The sequence below is a fragment of the Ammodytes marinus genome (genome assembly GCF_949987685.1).
Source record: "Ammodytes marinus genome assembly, chromosome: 4".
In the NCBI taxonomy this organism is placed as follows: Eukaryota; Metazoa; Chordata; class Actinopteri; order Uranoscopiformes; family Ammodytidae; genus Ammodytes; species Ammodytes marinus.
Window position 1 is genome coordinate 27,948,757 of NC_137233.1, and position 15,616 is coordinate 27,964,372.

General features: G+C 43.3%; 1 protein-coding gene across 2 annotated transcripts in view; it reads left to right on the forward strand.

Annotated features, from left to right (window-relative positions):
- LOC307249934 (tensin-2-like) overlaps positions 1-15,616 on the forward strand; it is a 33,281-nt gene that overhangs the window by 15,633 nt on the left and 2,032 nt on the right. For both annotated transcript variants that reach the window (XM_080026834.1, XM_080026835.1), the window contains exons 4-24: positions 6,336-6,368; positions 6,466-6,515; positions 6,982-7,165; positions 7,483-7,533; positions 7,695-7,817; positions 7,925-7,989; positions 8,596-8,679; positions 8,787-8,899; positions 9,028-9,088; positions 9,394-9,469; positions 9,829-9,958; positions 10,602-10,667; positions 10,780-10,896; positions 11,060-12,457; positions 12,574-12,724; positions 12,819-13,693; positions 13,859-13,990; positions 14,465-14,557; positions 14,764-14,841; positions 15,061-15,138; positions 15,350-15,518. In XM_080026834.1, the coding sequence (XP_079882960.1) occupies positions 6,336-6,368; positions 6,466-6,515; positions 6,982-7,165; positions 7,483-7,533; positions 7,695-7,817; positions 7,925-7,989; positions 8,596-8,679; positions 8,787-8,899; positions 9,028-9,088; positions 9,394-9,469; positions 9,829-9,958; positions 10,602-10,667; positions 10,780-10,896; positions 11,060-12,457; positions 12,574-12,724; positions 12,819-13,693; positions 13,859-13,990; positions 14,465-14,557; positions 14,764-14,841; positions 15,061-15,138; positions 15,350-15,518 (4,127 nt within the window). The remainder of the gene's footprint in view (positions 1-6,335; positions 6,369-6,465; positions 6,516-6,981; positions 7,166-7,482; positions 7,534-7,694; positions 7,818-7,924; positions 7,990-8,595; positions 8,680-8,786; positions 8,900-9,027; positions 9,089-9,393; positions 9,470-9,828; positions 9,959-10,601; positions 10,668-10,779; positions 10,897-11,059; positions 12,458-12,573; positions 12,725-12,818; positions 13,694-13,858; positions 13,991-14,464; positions 14,558-14,763; positions 14,842-15,060; positions 15,139-15,349; positions 15,519-15,616) is intronic.

The following is a 15,616-nucleotide window of genomic DNA, read 5'->3' on the forward strand; positions in this document are numbered from 1 at the left end:
CAAGATTTACTTTTTAATGAGATAGTTGTCACTATGTGTGCACATTACCAGGCTATGGAAAATCTACCTTAACCTTATTCTGACATTTATGTAACTTGTGTGCTGCAGCAGTAGCATGTGTAATTTCCCACAGTGCCCATCCACTGCATCTCTCTACGTCAACACTGTGCATACATGTCTTTGTTGTGTATTGTGTATATAGATTATCATCTATGACCATCTATTGCCTGACAGACAAACGGCTGTATCCCAGACCCAGTCAGCTGTCCTAACATCATCTGATGGATCCTAATGTTGTGTAGTGAAATACAGATGGATACGGTTTCTGCTCATACCCACCAGCTGTTCCGTTAATGTGTCATGCTGATTTATGGATTGATATAGCAATTATGACGCTATATGGACTATATGCCCTGTGTAATAAACAAGTGTTCAAGTGTACATAATAGGGGTTTCAATTTGTCCTCATTAGCGCCAGTGGAGCTGGAACAGGATAAGAAAAGTTCATTATAAAAAGTGACTGTATGAAAAGGTGATACATCAAACTTTTGCACTTCTGCAATGCAATCTTGCTGCTGACATGTACTGTATATGACTATCACATCTGCTATATGCTAAACTTGGCTGGTCTAGCTGTAGTCCAGATGCTGTGAGCTTCTTAGGGTTCTCATCCAGCATGTGTATTGAGCAACATGACAACAAGTGTCATGGATTTGGCCTTCTCCTGTTGTTTGTGTCTCACCACGGGAGATGGGTTGGACAGGCTGTTCTAAGGTAGCTCTATGTGTCCTTGTGCTTCGATTGGATTGTAGAAGTGGCCAAGTCGATATATATATATAGAGAGAGAGAGAGAGAGAGAGAGAGAGAACTCAGCAGGATGGGAGTTGACAGAGATGTCGCGGATAGAAAATCCTGTCAGATGAACATCTGTGTACCTTGATTGAGGTGGTGACTTATTGATGTCACGTTCCTGTTGCTATATAGCCATCACTCCACACTGTGTACAAATAATTATAATGGTTAATTTCATTTTACTGCTTTACTTGTCTTATCGATAATTTATTACAGGGACAATGCAAACACACACACACACACACACAAGGTCTGATGCATGCACAGTGTTTATATTTACCCATTGCTTTTCATTTCCTGAGAGCCTAAGCCAAGTGATACGTGGCAAGCCTCATTTCATTTTCCATGAATTTTGCATTTCTTATTTTCTTCGCCATGATCATAACAATGTCTTTATAACAATTGAGCTTAAAAGGCATCATGACATTTATTACATATTACTTTTGATCGCCATGTGTTGATTCGGTATTGACATTATGGTGGTGATAAATGTATGTGTTAATTCCAATAATCGGATGTTAAATAGTGTTAGTTAGGCAAAGCGCCAAGGACCAAATACAAATGTGTGTTGCCATAGACATGTTGTTGTACAGATCTCTCGTGAATGTCACCACTGCTGAGGTTGTGATAGGATGACTATAATGGATATAAGTAGACAAGATGAGCCTTTAATTGTTCAGAGGGCCGTATGGTCTAAAATAAGGAGCTCTATCAAAATAGCTGTGTGAAATCTCTCTGCGCTGTGTCAGTGGTCAGCATGTTCAGCTGTTGACATCTCTCTTCCCATCCAGCCGCTTGCTCTCACTTTCTGTCTGTGTTTCCGTTTGCTTCTCCTCTTCTTGATGCCTTTCATCCTCCTTTCTTTTTTTCTTCAAGCCCTCCATTCCTGCTTCCTCCTGTTCCCTTCTTCTCCGGGGCAGGTTACACAGCGATTTGCCTCAGCTATGGAGTGATGCTTATCGAGGTGTCCATAGCCATCTGTTTATTCAGGGGGAGTGCATACTTGTGTATCTCACAGCAGGGATGATTGTGGCTATCCTGTCCCTGGGCACTGACAGTAGAAAAAGAGGCGGCGTGCGAGGTAGTGTGTGTGTGTGTGTGTGTGTGTGTGTGTGTGTGTGTGTGTGTGTGTGTGTGTGTGTGTGTGTGTGTTTGACTGCAGGGAGTAGGATACAGAAAGATGAGGGATCAAAGATGAGAGAAAACAGAAGAAAGGCAGAGCGATAATGAGAGGAGAAAGAGATAGGGGGTCGGTCATACTTTCATGTGAAGCCTCCTAAATCCCAGCCACTCCTAAATGTGTCCCTCTGGCTGATATGTTAACAACTCTTTCAGTCAGAGTTTTATTTAGCCTTCTTTGGACTTTGTGCTTGAGAGTCTCTTTGTGAGACTCTATGGAACTTGGAATAAGCTGTGGCTATTTTGCTTTTCCTGTGTCAAACGGGAAAGGCTTACTCACTTCTCCCTCTCCGGAGTGTGATGTCAGCACTGAGTTGACTGTCAGAATGAAACTTGTTTGACGCCTGGCTACATTTTCTAACTCTCACATTTTTTCTCCCACTCTCTCTCTCTCTCTCTCTCTCTCTCTCTCTGTTGGATTTCCTCGAGCTAGGATAGGAGTGATGAATTGAGATGTGGCATTGACAACGTTTTAAGATTTGTGCCACAATCTCTCTGTTGTGGAGGGGATTATCAGCCAGTAAACCTGTATGTGAAGTTCTACTGTTAAAATCAACCATTTAATGTAGATTAGGGCTGATTAACCAGTCGAACTGTCAGTTGATCAGCTTTAAATGTCAGGAATTAGTGCATGGTCCAAAGACTAAGATGATTTTGTCTTCACAAAATAGTTAAGCCTGGAGACATTGTTTTTAAACAGACAAGTAGAGGTACTGGCAGGAGGATTTGTTTAACTTTTGACAATGTCAAACTAGTTGTTTACTTGTTACCAGTCTAAGCTAACTCAACTGGCATCTAGCAAACGCTTGACATCTATCTCACCCTCGGAAACCCTCGGATTGCTTATTTTAGGGTTTTGAACCGTTCGTTGGTAAAAACAAATGTTTTAAAGAAAACACTTTGACATTTTGCTTCTGCTTTGCTTTCGTTGCTGAGACTAAGATAAGAAAATTTAAACCACTCTCCTGAGCCAGCAGACGCTTAGCTTAGTTAGCCTAGCTTAAAGACTGGACACAGTGGGAAACCAAAGTAGCTAGCCCAGCACTTTCAGAAGGCAAACCATCTTGTGTTAATTAGTGAACTTCAAACCTGCAATTATTTTGTGGCCATTCGGGGGCAGTGGAAACAAACTGTAAACACAAACGAAACATATCACCCCGTTCACAGTGGAAACTGTTGCCTATTTACTCATCCAGCAGTTATTATATTAACATTCACTTGTGTTTGTGTCCAATATTTCTCTCTCTTTTATATTAGCTCTGTTTTTGTTTTTACCAACACATGAGGAACATATCTGTCTCTTTAGCTGCTAATTGCTCCACTATTGTCTGCACTAAGTGTGGCTGTCCTTTGTTTGGTGCAATGGCAGGTATAGTAGGCTAAAGTGGGTTTTTACAGCTTTTTCATTGGAATCGACTGCCTGTTGCGTGTGAAAACGAAGATGAGAGCGGACAGCTAAACAATGAGCTGAAACTTGCTGTGAACTCAGCTGAAGAATAAATGAATTGTTACATTCAAAATATATTGATGATTTTAAGTCGCTTAACGGACAAGGTCAACACCAGGCTAGCTGTGTCCCCCGTGCTTACAGTATTTATGCTAAGCTAACTGGCCATCGCTCTTGTTTGATGAATGAATTAAAAGTGCCAGTTGATGAACAAGTCAGCCAGTAAACACAGACCAGACAGTGACATTCAGTCCCAGGGGGTGGGCTCCAGGGCCGTCATTGGCACCTCAGTAAACGCTAGCTGATGAACAGGACGAACTGAACCAGATGGCAACGTTCCCAGTGGCTCCAGTGTCCACATGCATTAATGAAGACCCTGAGGCTGGCAGAGCCAATAAAGACACGTGTACACACTGTGCATATATGTGTGTGTGTGTGTGTGTGTGTGTGTGTGAACCCAGGTTGACCAACGCTAAGATCCTGTTGCAAATTGTTTCCTGTGGACTCTGGTGTCTTCCTCCTCTGTCTTTATGCTGCGTGTCAGTGCTCTCTGTCTCTATAAGTTCAAATCCCCTTGTCTTATGTTGCGTGTGTGTCGTGTGTATGTTTCAAGCGGGTACACATGTGTATGTTGTGTCTGTCTCCCACTGTTCCTTCCTGGAGCCGACCACTTTATCCACTTAACCACCGTTATTAAACCCATTAAGAGAGGAGCGCTCGCCCTATGGCTGAATCTCCGTGTCCTTTCATTTCCTACTGTAAGTTGTATAACATGTTTGTTTGTCATCTAACGCTGTACTTTAATTCACTGGAAAGTACAGAGTATGCCTGTGCTGTGGTGGAATGCGAAAAGAACGGATTGACAAGAAAGTCAGGATGTTAATATTATCTAGAGATCCAAGGAATTGTAAATAATAACAAAACATAACAGAATACAAATTACAGTATTTAACCTGCAGGACCATAGAAACGTAATGACATCATCTTTAGAGCTCAGCGACAGCATATTTTGTTGATGGGAACTCTTTAAAACTAATAATGTTCAAGGTATCTTTGATGGTTGCAAATGTATGAATTTAAAAATAAACTCAAATGAACTGAAGATAAATCATTCAGAATAATTCATTAGTTAAACAACAATAGCACCTAAATTAGTGTTTGTTGTTTCGAAAGATTTAGCTAATTAGCAACTGGTATAACATGTGATTAGTGTTCATTTTGAACATCCCAGACAGTCACTGGTCTCAGACTGCCATGACTGCCGTGACCGCCCAAATCAAATCAGCTGCAACATGATGTTATATAATGTTTATAATTATGTTAAAAGCCATATCAGTCTACAGTCATTATTAATGTGTCTTTCTGAGAAACTGCCCGAGGATCATTATGCAGCAAATTACGCAATCCCTTACCAATGGTAAAATTAATTTCTGAATGGTTGCCTCAGTTTCCATGCCATGTTAGCATGATGACATTGACATCATATGCTTACATGACACACAGCCATCCAATGTCTACTCAACTGGAGGGGTGAAAAACAATCTATGGGATCAGAAATATCTTAGCATTAGTTGCCTTTTTTGTCAAAGTGGATGGTGTACAAATTGGTTCTAGAAAGCAATATCTACCTGGAAGTTATGACATCAATCTAATAAATAGACATTTTAAAATGCAGTCATGGAAATATTCTACAGAAGTGATTGTACCCTGGCTTGCTGTACCCTGGCTTGCTCTGTCAACACAAAAATTCTATTGAGTGCATTGCTAGCATCGCCGCTGTTTTGGTTGTTTACATTGTATTTCATTGTGATTGTCGGGCATTTGGCTTGTTAACCTGTTGCCTGACACCTGTCAGCGCTGCCCTGCACTCAGCCACAGAGTTCAGCTCAGCTGGCAATAAATCCTGTGGGGGCAGTTCAAAGGTCAAAAGTTGACAGGGTGTCACCTGTGACCCTACAGTTGAAGCCCATAGTTACTGTTACTGGGTTACAGAATGTTTGATTCCATTTCGTAGCTCAAATAGCTTCCCATCTCTTTCTTTCTCTTTCTTTCTTTCTTCTCTCTCTCTCTCTCTCTCTCTCTCTCTCTCTCTCTCTCTCTCTCTCTCTCTCTCTCTCTATTTTTTATCTATCCCTCTCCCCATCCCTCCATGTACACATGGGTTTGTGGTTTAGGCAACTAACTTTTGGCTCACCAGCTGAGCACAAGGACTGCACGCCACATGTATAGTCTTCCTCCAGTAAACTTTATCCGTCTCTCCCTTCTCCACCTTCTTTACGAGGCAAAAGAGCACAATCAATCATTGTTATTGAGTATCTCCTATTATACTCTTCTGCCAATGGCCTAAAGTTGTATAATGTGCAAATAAACTCCAGTTTTTTACAGAAATTTCAGGACGTGTTTGTGAAGTGTACAAGGCTGTGTGTGTGTGTGTGTGTGTGTGTGTGTGTGTGTGTGTGTGCGTGCGTGCGTTGATCACTAACCCATCAACAGCCAAATCTGTGCTGACAGTCTCATCTTCGAACCAGCTGCTGCTGATGACAGAAGGAAAGTGATAATGAATCTCTCGTCCTCCCTTCTCTCCCTCCTCCTCCCCTCATCCTTCTATCCCTTCATCTGAGCTGCTGGAGCGGGACCAAGAGCATTAAACCAAACACATGACTTGGCTTGTGCTGGTTCATAGTGTGTGTGTGTGTGTGTGTGTGTGTGTGTGTGTGTGTGTGTGTGTGTGTGTGTGTGTGTGTGTGTGTGTGTGTGTGTGTGTGTGTGTGTGTGTGTGTGTGTGTGTGTTAGCTAGCATTAGGTCATTCATTATGTGACTGCTGTAAACACCAACCATGTGTTCATTTTATTTCAGGTGAATTCCACCTGTACCTCAGCACCAGACCTGGTGAGTGCGTTTCCATGTACTGCTGAGAAAGTTGTTTTATATGATGTCATTCAACCAAACATTGCAATAGAGTTTCTCTTGTCTGGTTGTTTCTCAGCACGGCTCCACTAAATCTGCACAACAGAAGAAGAGAGGCTCCCTGCCAAGGTACCAATAGGCCTGAGTCAAATATAGTTACACAGTCACATACACACACACACACACACACACACACACTCATGATATTTGATGTGGAAAACAGTGATATACTCAGAAACGAAATGCACAATAGAATAAACAGTTTCAGAAGCGTGGGGTTTGTTTACATTTGCAGAGCCAGCAGTTAGTTAGCTAAACATATTTACTCTACATGTTGTTCCTTGTATTGAATATTTATATTCATCATAAATCTAAATATAATTAGGCAACTTGAACCAAACTTAAGACTAGAATATGTTTGTTAACAAAACGGTGGGCCCAGATACTTATATGGTAGCTTACCTTAGAAAATGTTCACTTCTCTGACACACCCAAAGTTACACAGTGCACCTTTAAGGACTTACATTTTGGCTGTCTTGAGCGCCTACTGACTGTTTTTGGATGTATTAAAACAATGAATTCTCACAATGTCCAGGAGTAAAAGTGTGGAACCAATGATGGAGAACGTGATGGAGCGCCACTATGACTTTGACCTCACCTACATCACAGAGAGGATCATCTCAGTCTTCTTCCCGCCAAACCTGGAGGAGCAGCGCTACCGCAGAAACCTGCAGGAGGTGGCCTCCATGCTGAAGTCCAAGCACCAAGACAAGTTCCTGGTCAGTCATAAAAAACGAAAATATAAGGAATATAAACATAATGTTGTCATTCATCTCATAGAAGGACTCAATAATTGAGATTTATAGGTCATGGTTAAAGACAAATGCTAAGACAAATGTTATAAAAACAGATTAAAAATGTTATATTTGCATATTTGTGTAAGTATCCAGAAAGGTTATTGTTGTAAATCCTTATCTGTGGTTGACAGGGATTATTAACTATAAATTGTTTTGCTCAGTATGTGGTTAACATGTAAAAAAAAAAACGTTATAGTATACATCTCTGACATCTTGTTATGTGTCTCTGCCTTTTCCAGCTGCTAAATTTATCAGAGAAGAGACACGACATCACCAGACTAAACCCAAAGGTACAGGTATTTATTTACACTGTGAAAGTTGACCAGATCACACACTGCTTAGACACAACTGAGATAAACAAACATAAAATGAGATCATTGCATATATGCAAGGAATGAATGGACTATACTTCAAAAACAAGGATTTCTAATCATTTCTCCTTTGGGTTCAGGTGCAGGACTATTGCTGGCCTGATCTTCACGCCCCGCCCCTGGACAGAATCTGTGCTGTTTGTAAAGCCATGGAGACCTGGCTGACCTCTGACCCACACAATGTAGTGGTTCTCCACTGCAAGGTAAGTGCCACCTGAATACAAATCTGCGGCCATTGCTGTGAGGGATAACAAACTAAACAGAAGTGAATAATAGTGTTTCATCCTCACTTTGATCTGTGTTCTGACAGGGATTCAAAGGAAGGACAGGGGTCATCGTGGCTGCCTATATGCACTACAGCAAGATATCAGCTGGGTAATCTGCACCATTGTTAATCGAACATACATATCAGTTTTCTGTGTTGAATTTACAGCTGACCTCAAAGCTGTCTTTTAATTAAAGACATTGAAAAGGGCCACCATGCATAACAAGCATGATACATTTCTATTGGGCTCAAATCAAATCAACCTTACAGCTACAATTGCAAAAAAAAAACTGTGCACACCACATTCATTTCTTTATTAATCAGTTATAGTTTGTCATCAAGGCCAAAAAGGAAAAAAGGTTTTGTCTATAAATTGTGTAAAAAAAAGGGAAAATGTCACAATTTCAAAATGCTGACATATTTAAATTGGAAAACATCCAAAGATATTCATTGTACCATTGCAAAATCAGCTGAAACAAGAAAGAATGTTTGCCATTACCCTTTAAGAAATAACTATACGTTTATTTGTTATCAAATTTGTTAACGGCTCTAACCAGATACAAAGTCACCAACAACAACCATGACTTATTCTAGACATACACATCATCACCTCTAGAAGACACCCTGTAACTTTTTTAAATAAAAACAGAAACAGTCTTTACTTGCACAGATCTGCACTAAAGCATTTAATAATACGCCTGTGTTTGTGTCCACAGAGCCGAACAAGCGCTCACCACCCTGGCAATGAGAAAGTTCTGCGAGGACAAAGTCTCGTCTTCCCTGCAGCCATCTCAGAGCAGGTGGGACACGTTCATGTATCTTTGTAATTCTCTCCTCTACCACATACAGTATAACTATCCTGTGCCGCTGCTGTCATGACGTCATTGCCTTGCCTCTCACCCTACAGGTACATCTACTACTTTGGCGGTCTGCTGTCAGGTTCCATCAAAATGAACAGCAGTCCTCTGTTCCTCCATCAGGTCCTCGTCCCATCACTACCAAACTTCCAAGCGGGAGGAGGTCAGTTTTCTTCACCAATTCATCTTGATAATAGCTTGTCCGCTTGCTATAGTCATTATTTTCTTTGAATAGTGAGCAAAATGAATTTAAGAAACAATGCCAATCCACTTATTTCTATATATCTGCAGGTTTCTACCCTTTCGTGAAAATATACCAGTCCTTACAGCTGGTCTACACGTCAGGAGTCTAGTAAGTACACACAGCCACTCGTCACCACCACTGTGTTTCCCGCTTAGCTCCTGCGGACAGACAGCCTTTCTGCCCACTGTCCAACTGACAGCTGTTGTATAGAGGCCACTGTCTGTGTTTAGGTGTAGGCTGCTCTGTGCTTATGTTAAAGTTAGTGTTGTTTACTACTGATTTACCCAACTGAGACATGTTTTGACTGGTTTTATGTATTTCTTGCATTGGTATAGCCCTCCTAAAAACGTTTTTAATGTGTGTGTGTGTGTGTGCGTGTGCGTGTGCGTGTGTGTGTGTGTGTGTATGTCCAGTGATCCCCAGAGCTCCAGAGCAAGGAAGCTGTGTGTGACTATGGAGCCAGCGCTATTATTAAAAGGGGACATTATGGTGAGATTCAATCTTATCATGAACTTTAACTAATTGATGCCCTTTTCTAACTTTCCTTTAAAAAGCCTGTGTGTTTTATTTTTTAAACCACTTAAGCTGCAATTCATTTCTAGACTATGAACATAGTGTGCCATTGTTTTACACTGTGTTGCATGTCAAGAAGGTAAACACATCCAAAGCCCTTAGAGACCTGGGAAGATATGTATGTACCGGTACTTTATTCATCTCAGAGGGTAATAATCGGTTGGCACGACAAACTGATGTACTGGCAGCAACCCGCACTGAAGACCTATAACTGTTTTGAAATAAGCTAAAGTATTGTGTATGCATTGCCTTCTTACCTGCACCCTTGTTTGCAGGTGAAGTGTTACCACCGTAGGAGTCGAGCAGCAGAAAGGGAGGTGGTGTTCAGAGTCCAGTTCCACACCTGCACTGTTCACGGAGCCCAGCTGTGGTTTGGCAAGACTGAACTGGACCTGGCCTGCACAGGTATAAAATAAAAACAGAGGCCCAATTATTTCTTATATGAAATGAATGGAATAGTGAGTAGGAGGAATTTTCAGTTTTTAGACCGTCATGAATGCATTACAGAAAGAAGAGTTTTTATGCCACGTGCACAAGGAAAACCATTGTAATACATAAATGCTCTGTAGGGGTGTTTAAAATAAACCAAAATTGTAATATATTATGAGAATATAAAAGAACAAATGGAAAACCTCCCGTTGTACAGTATATTTCCAATGCTTCCTTAAAATGGTTTCCATGGCTGCATAATTCAAGCCCCAATTATTTTTAGACCAGTGCGGTTCTTTGCATGTATTTTCAGACAATTACCAAATGACAGTGTCAATTTGGATGAAACTGAAATACTTGTGCATGGCTAAGTGGGTGGCAGTCTCATGACAGTTGCTCTAAGTGCTAAATGCTCAAGCTTGCACATTATGTATATTTTATATTACACACACTCAGTTATAAAAGAAAAAAAAAAACTATTGAGAGTGAAAGCATCTTTATTTAAATATATTTTTTTACACTTAACAAATCAAGCTTTCTTGTGAAATGTTTTCCTCTGTCTCTGTTATTCAAGCCAACAGCTATTTTGGTCATTCCCTTTATGCTCGTCCTTCTGTAGATGACAGGTTCCCTCCAGATGCTACAGTCGAGTTTATCTTTTCCAATGGGCCAGAAAAAATGAAAGGTGAATATAATCAGTTGCCTCTCAATGCATCCTTTGATGAATTTCAAGTACCTACTCTACTTCTTTGTACTATTTTCATATGCTTCATAATAAAAAATGCCTGCTTTCCAAGGTCGAGAATACCGCAAGAATGACGCCTCCATCAGAGTGGACTACAACACCACAGACCCTGTGGTCAGATGGGATTCTTATGAGAACTTCAACCTGCACCACCAAGACAGCATGGAGAGTAAGACATGCGCACACGCACACACACACACACACACACACACACACACACACACACACACACACACACACACACACACACACACACACACACACATATACACACATACACACACACAGGTCTAAAATGTAAAAACACTACACTCCGATCTTGTTTCTACCAGATATCTGTCATACGAGGGGCCCTTTGGATGGCAGCCTGTACGCCCAGGTGAGGAAGCGTCGTGGACCGGGCTCCACTGCCTCAGCAGCGTCACCCAACGGGTGCCTCACCAGCAGCCCAACAGTCAAGCCTCAAACTCCCAGCATGCCTCAGCCTCTCACCTACACATCTGACTCCAGGCTCTCCTCAGTCCCCTCTGATCAAGACGCGTCTCTGCCACCTTCCTGTTCAGAAAGAGAAACCTCTGACTGTTCTCCGAGGAGAGAAGGAGGGGAAGATGAAGCAAAGGAGAAAACTAGAGGGAAACAAAGGGATAGAGAGACAGCCATATTAGATGACGGAGACCCGTCAAGTCCAGGGGGTCTGAGGAGAGAGCACACTTTGGGTCAAGTGGGTACAAAGTGTGGCGATGTCGGATGGGAGAGGGAACGAGAAGCCTGCCTTTCCAATGGTCATTGTCCCGGCCGTTGCAACAGCACTAAAAACAATCCAAAGAGCCAAACCCTGCCGGCCTTACCATCCAAATCCATGTCTCCGCCTCCTCATTTATCTCACATGGAACACTGCCATCGACACAGTGGCCATCCTTTACCGGAGTTGCCGTGGGAGCGTCCGCCCCCGCCCCTCTCCTGTCTCCACAGGCCTTGCTACACTTACTCCACTCCTGAGAATATCCACTCACCACACAGCCACACCCTCCCAGCCTCCAACAGACTCTGCACTGGGGAAGAGTGTCACCTCTTCCATTATTCCGGCCACAGTCCGTCCACTCATCTCTCCCACCAATCACTGCCCTCCAGCCCTTACAGGGAACTGTTCTTCAGCTCTCCAATGCCATCCTCTGGTTGCCAGTGTCGGGACTGCTCCGGCAGGCGAGAGCGCCAATCAGTAGCCTCAGTGAGGACGTTCAACCCACTGCACCCGGACCAGTTAGAAAACCCACATTGGCCCCAAGGGGCAGGGGTACAACCGACAAGAGAGGCCCCTCCTCCACTATGGGAGAGTGAGAATCCATGGGAGGTGGCGAGAGAGGCGGAAATCTGGAAGTGCAAATCAGCCATGCCGGCTTTCCGCATCTGCCACTCCCCTTTGGATCAGGGTCCGAGCCCTGAGCAGCCTAGATACGCCATGGGCCCTCACCAGGGCTACCACAGCCCCCGCTCTCTGATGGATGTGCGGGATGGAGCCAGCAGTGGGTACCACACCCCTCCACAGCCCCGACACTCCTGCCCCTGCTCTCCTCATCAGTCATCCCCGGCCGAGAGCCACGAGAGCAGGGGTTACGTCTCAGGGTACCACTCCGGATCGGCCTCACCTCTGCCCGCTAGTAGCCCCTCTCCTGGTAGAGGCAGACTGCCGGACACCCCCACTGGTTCTAGAGACGTTGAGCAGCACACAGGTAATAATGGATACAACGAGAAAGGTTTTTTTTTACAATTAAATAATATTTGTTTTTCCTTGTATCATTTATCCCTCTCGTTTCATTGTTAAAACTTTATTTCTTGCTTCTCAAAGTGGAAATGGCCAAGGCTGATGTGGAGGATGACATATCCCAGGGTTCAGAGGGCAAATCAGACTCTATCGGCCAGTCAAGTACCCCAGGGCTGGACTCTGATCATGACTACACAATGATTGGTGGCAGCAGCCCCACACACACAGAAGACAGGTGGGTAAAACTATTCCTTCAGACATCTACCCATGCTGAAAACGACCATTTTTAGATAATTTTCTTATTTTCGCATAATTTTCCTTTTCCTTAGTGTAACTGTGGATAGCCCTCCACGAATCCAAGAAAGCTCTACTACACATGTGGAACCCGACGCCAACAGCAGCGATACTCACTCCCTCGCGCCAGAGCTGAGAGACGCTCAAACCAAAAGTTCTTCTGACATATCCATAAACTCCACACAACCATCAATTGAGCAGAGCTTGTGCTCTGATGGTAAGCCCGGAGAGGCAAAGATCACAGGTAGTGCAGAGGGATCCAACAAATTACAGTCTACTTCAAACTATGCCACTGTCACCATCCCGCCAGTCCAAGTGCAACTGAATGGCTCTGCCCTCCCCAGCGATACGCCGTCTGACAGCAGCGGCATGATTGCGTCTGCCAGTCTGAGCTCCAGCCCTTCCACCACTTCCCCAAACTCTCCCATTGGCTCCCCAGACCTCCAATCTTCTCCTCAGCTTCTCCCTTCAACTACAGACAACACATCAGTACAACGACTGACTCCAGACAGAGACACCAAACCACCGTCACCTGTGCCCGACGGATATCACACGCCAACCTTCCCCATGGCTTCCTATTATTACCCATTACTCAACGTGCCTCGTGTACCATACACCGGGTACACCGCCATCACCATCCCCGCCATCCAGCCCCCGCTCCTCCCCGAGAAGAAACGGCTTTCGACCACGCAGGTCCTGTCCCTGAACGGACACAACTCCGTCCTGCGGGCCTCCTCCGCTCCCTCCCACCCACACCACGTCACTTTCTCCCCCTCCGTGGCAGAGCAGAGACGGGGGTCCGTAGGCCTACCGCACGGAGGCAGGGAGGAGGCAGACGTCAGGGTCAATGCTAAGTTTGTCCAGGACAGCTCCAAGTACTGGTACAAACCGGGTATCTCCAGAGACCAAGGTAAGGGTTGTATTAAAGGGTGATGAGGGATTAAGCAATGTTTGTGTTTATCATTAGCGGAAAATCCAGTCTTCTACGAAAATCAATGATTAAGGAAATACAGTAGAGTGAAACTTATTTTATACTGCACAACGTTCCAACTCTAATGTGTGTTCTCTTCCGTAGCCATAGCAGTTTTGAAGGACAAGGAGCCAGGAACGTTTCTCATCAGGGACAGTAACTCCTTCCACGGGGCCTACGGTCTGGCCCTCAAGGTGGCAACCCCACCTCCTAATGCCAACATCATTTGCAGCAAAGGTATCCATTAAGTTAATATCAATTATATGTTAAAAAGAAATGCTTTACCTGTGACACTAGGAAAAGCACAGGCATATAAATAATGAAATCAAATATGGCTGAATTGATTTCCACTGCTTTAGTTTTCCGGGTCCAGGTATATCCAGGTTAATGCTGGCTCAGCATCACAGTGTCCCAGAAAAGATCTCTTGTCTGTGTTATAACCAACACATGTGCTATTCCTTCGATGACTAGTAAAAATCTCTGCTGTGTAATAAGCCTGTAACAAAAGTACTCCCATTCAACAAATGATGTATGTAAATGTGATGCCAGTATAATGTACTAAAGCGTTATGGTTTTGATAAGTCTATAGTAATAAGAATCATATATTCTTTGAATTGTTGGTCCATGCCACCTTACAGAATATGGTCTGGAACAGGAAAGTCTGCCATATTTTTCATCCTCTCTCCCTCTCTTTTGACCGTGCTCTCCCAGGGGACCCTCTGGAACAGCTGGTTAGACACTTCCTCATCGAGACGGGGCCACGGGGAGTGAAGATCAAGGGCTGTCAGAATGAGTCTTACTTCGGTCAGTGATCTGGGAGATAAAACTACCGCAATGTTTGATTTATATTTGTTCAGGATACTGAAACTGATTGTTTTGACCTGTAAACCTACAGAAACAGAAAGTGTTTTTTCTTCTTCTTTTCTTCCTTCCCAGTCTCTTTTATTTCTTAAAATGCCTTCTAAACTGTCTTAATCATAATCGGATTTCGTCTGTCTGTTTGTTTTCAGGAAGTTTATCTGCCCTAGTGTACCAGCATTCAATTACTCCCATCTCTCTGCCATGTGCGCTTCGCATTCCAGAAAAGGGTACAATCATCCATCATTGCATTTACTGTAGATGTTGGGATTTTTGTTCCAGAATAAATGTCTGCCATTGCAAATAAGATATGTACAGTATATTTATATATTCATTAAGAGAGAACTATTAAACACTTCAAAATGGAGCAGTGTACTGCAATAGTTACAGGCTGGATCCTCGAACATTTAGGTGGTATTATTTCATAACTGAAGACTGTGATGTTTCAGATCTGGTAGGGGAGCTTCAGGAGATGCAAAGCGCCACACACACCAGCACAGCGGCTGACCTCCTCAAACAAGGAGCAGGTAGGACATGAGCTTGTTTTGTTTACAGCAACTCTGTAGTCAACATGAACTTCTTCCGACGAGATGAATGAATTTGTTGGAGTTCTTACTTTTGACCAGCAGGGACTGCTCAAGCCTCATTATTTACAGTGGGAATGAGCCGTAAGAACACATAGGCCCAGGTGGGTTTATGTTAATCCATGTTTTCTCATCTCTCTCTCTCATAAACAAGCTTGCAACGTGCTCTACCTGAACTCTGTGGAAACTGAGTCTCTGACGGGGCCTGAGGCAGTTTCCAAGGCAACCAAGTGTACTTTGGCTCTGACTTCTCGTCCGGTGGCAACAATGGTCCACTTCAAAGTGTCTTCACAGGGCATCACTCTAACCGACAGCAAAAGACGGTACGCCACCGACACAACACTATTACTGCTAGTCGCAGATTAAACCGATTTACAATTCAGTGTTAGTAATTTGATCAAAGAGTTTTTTTTATTGCGTT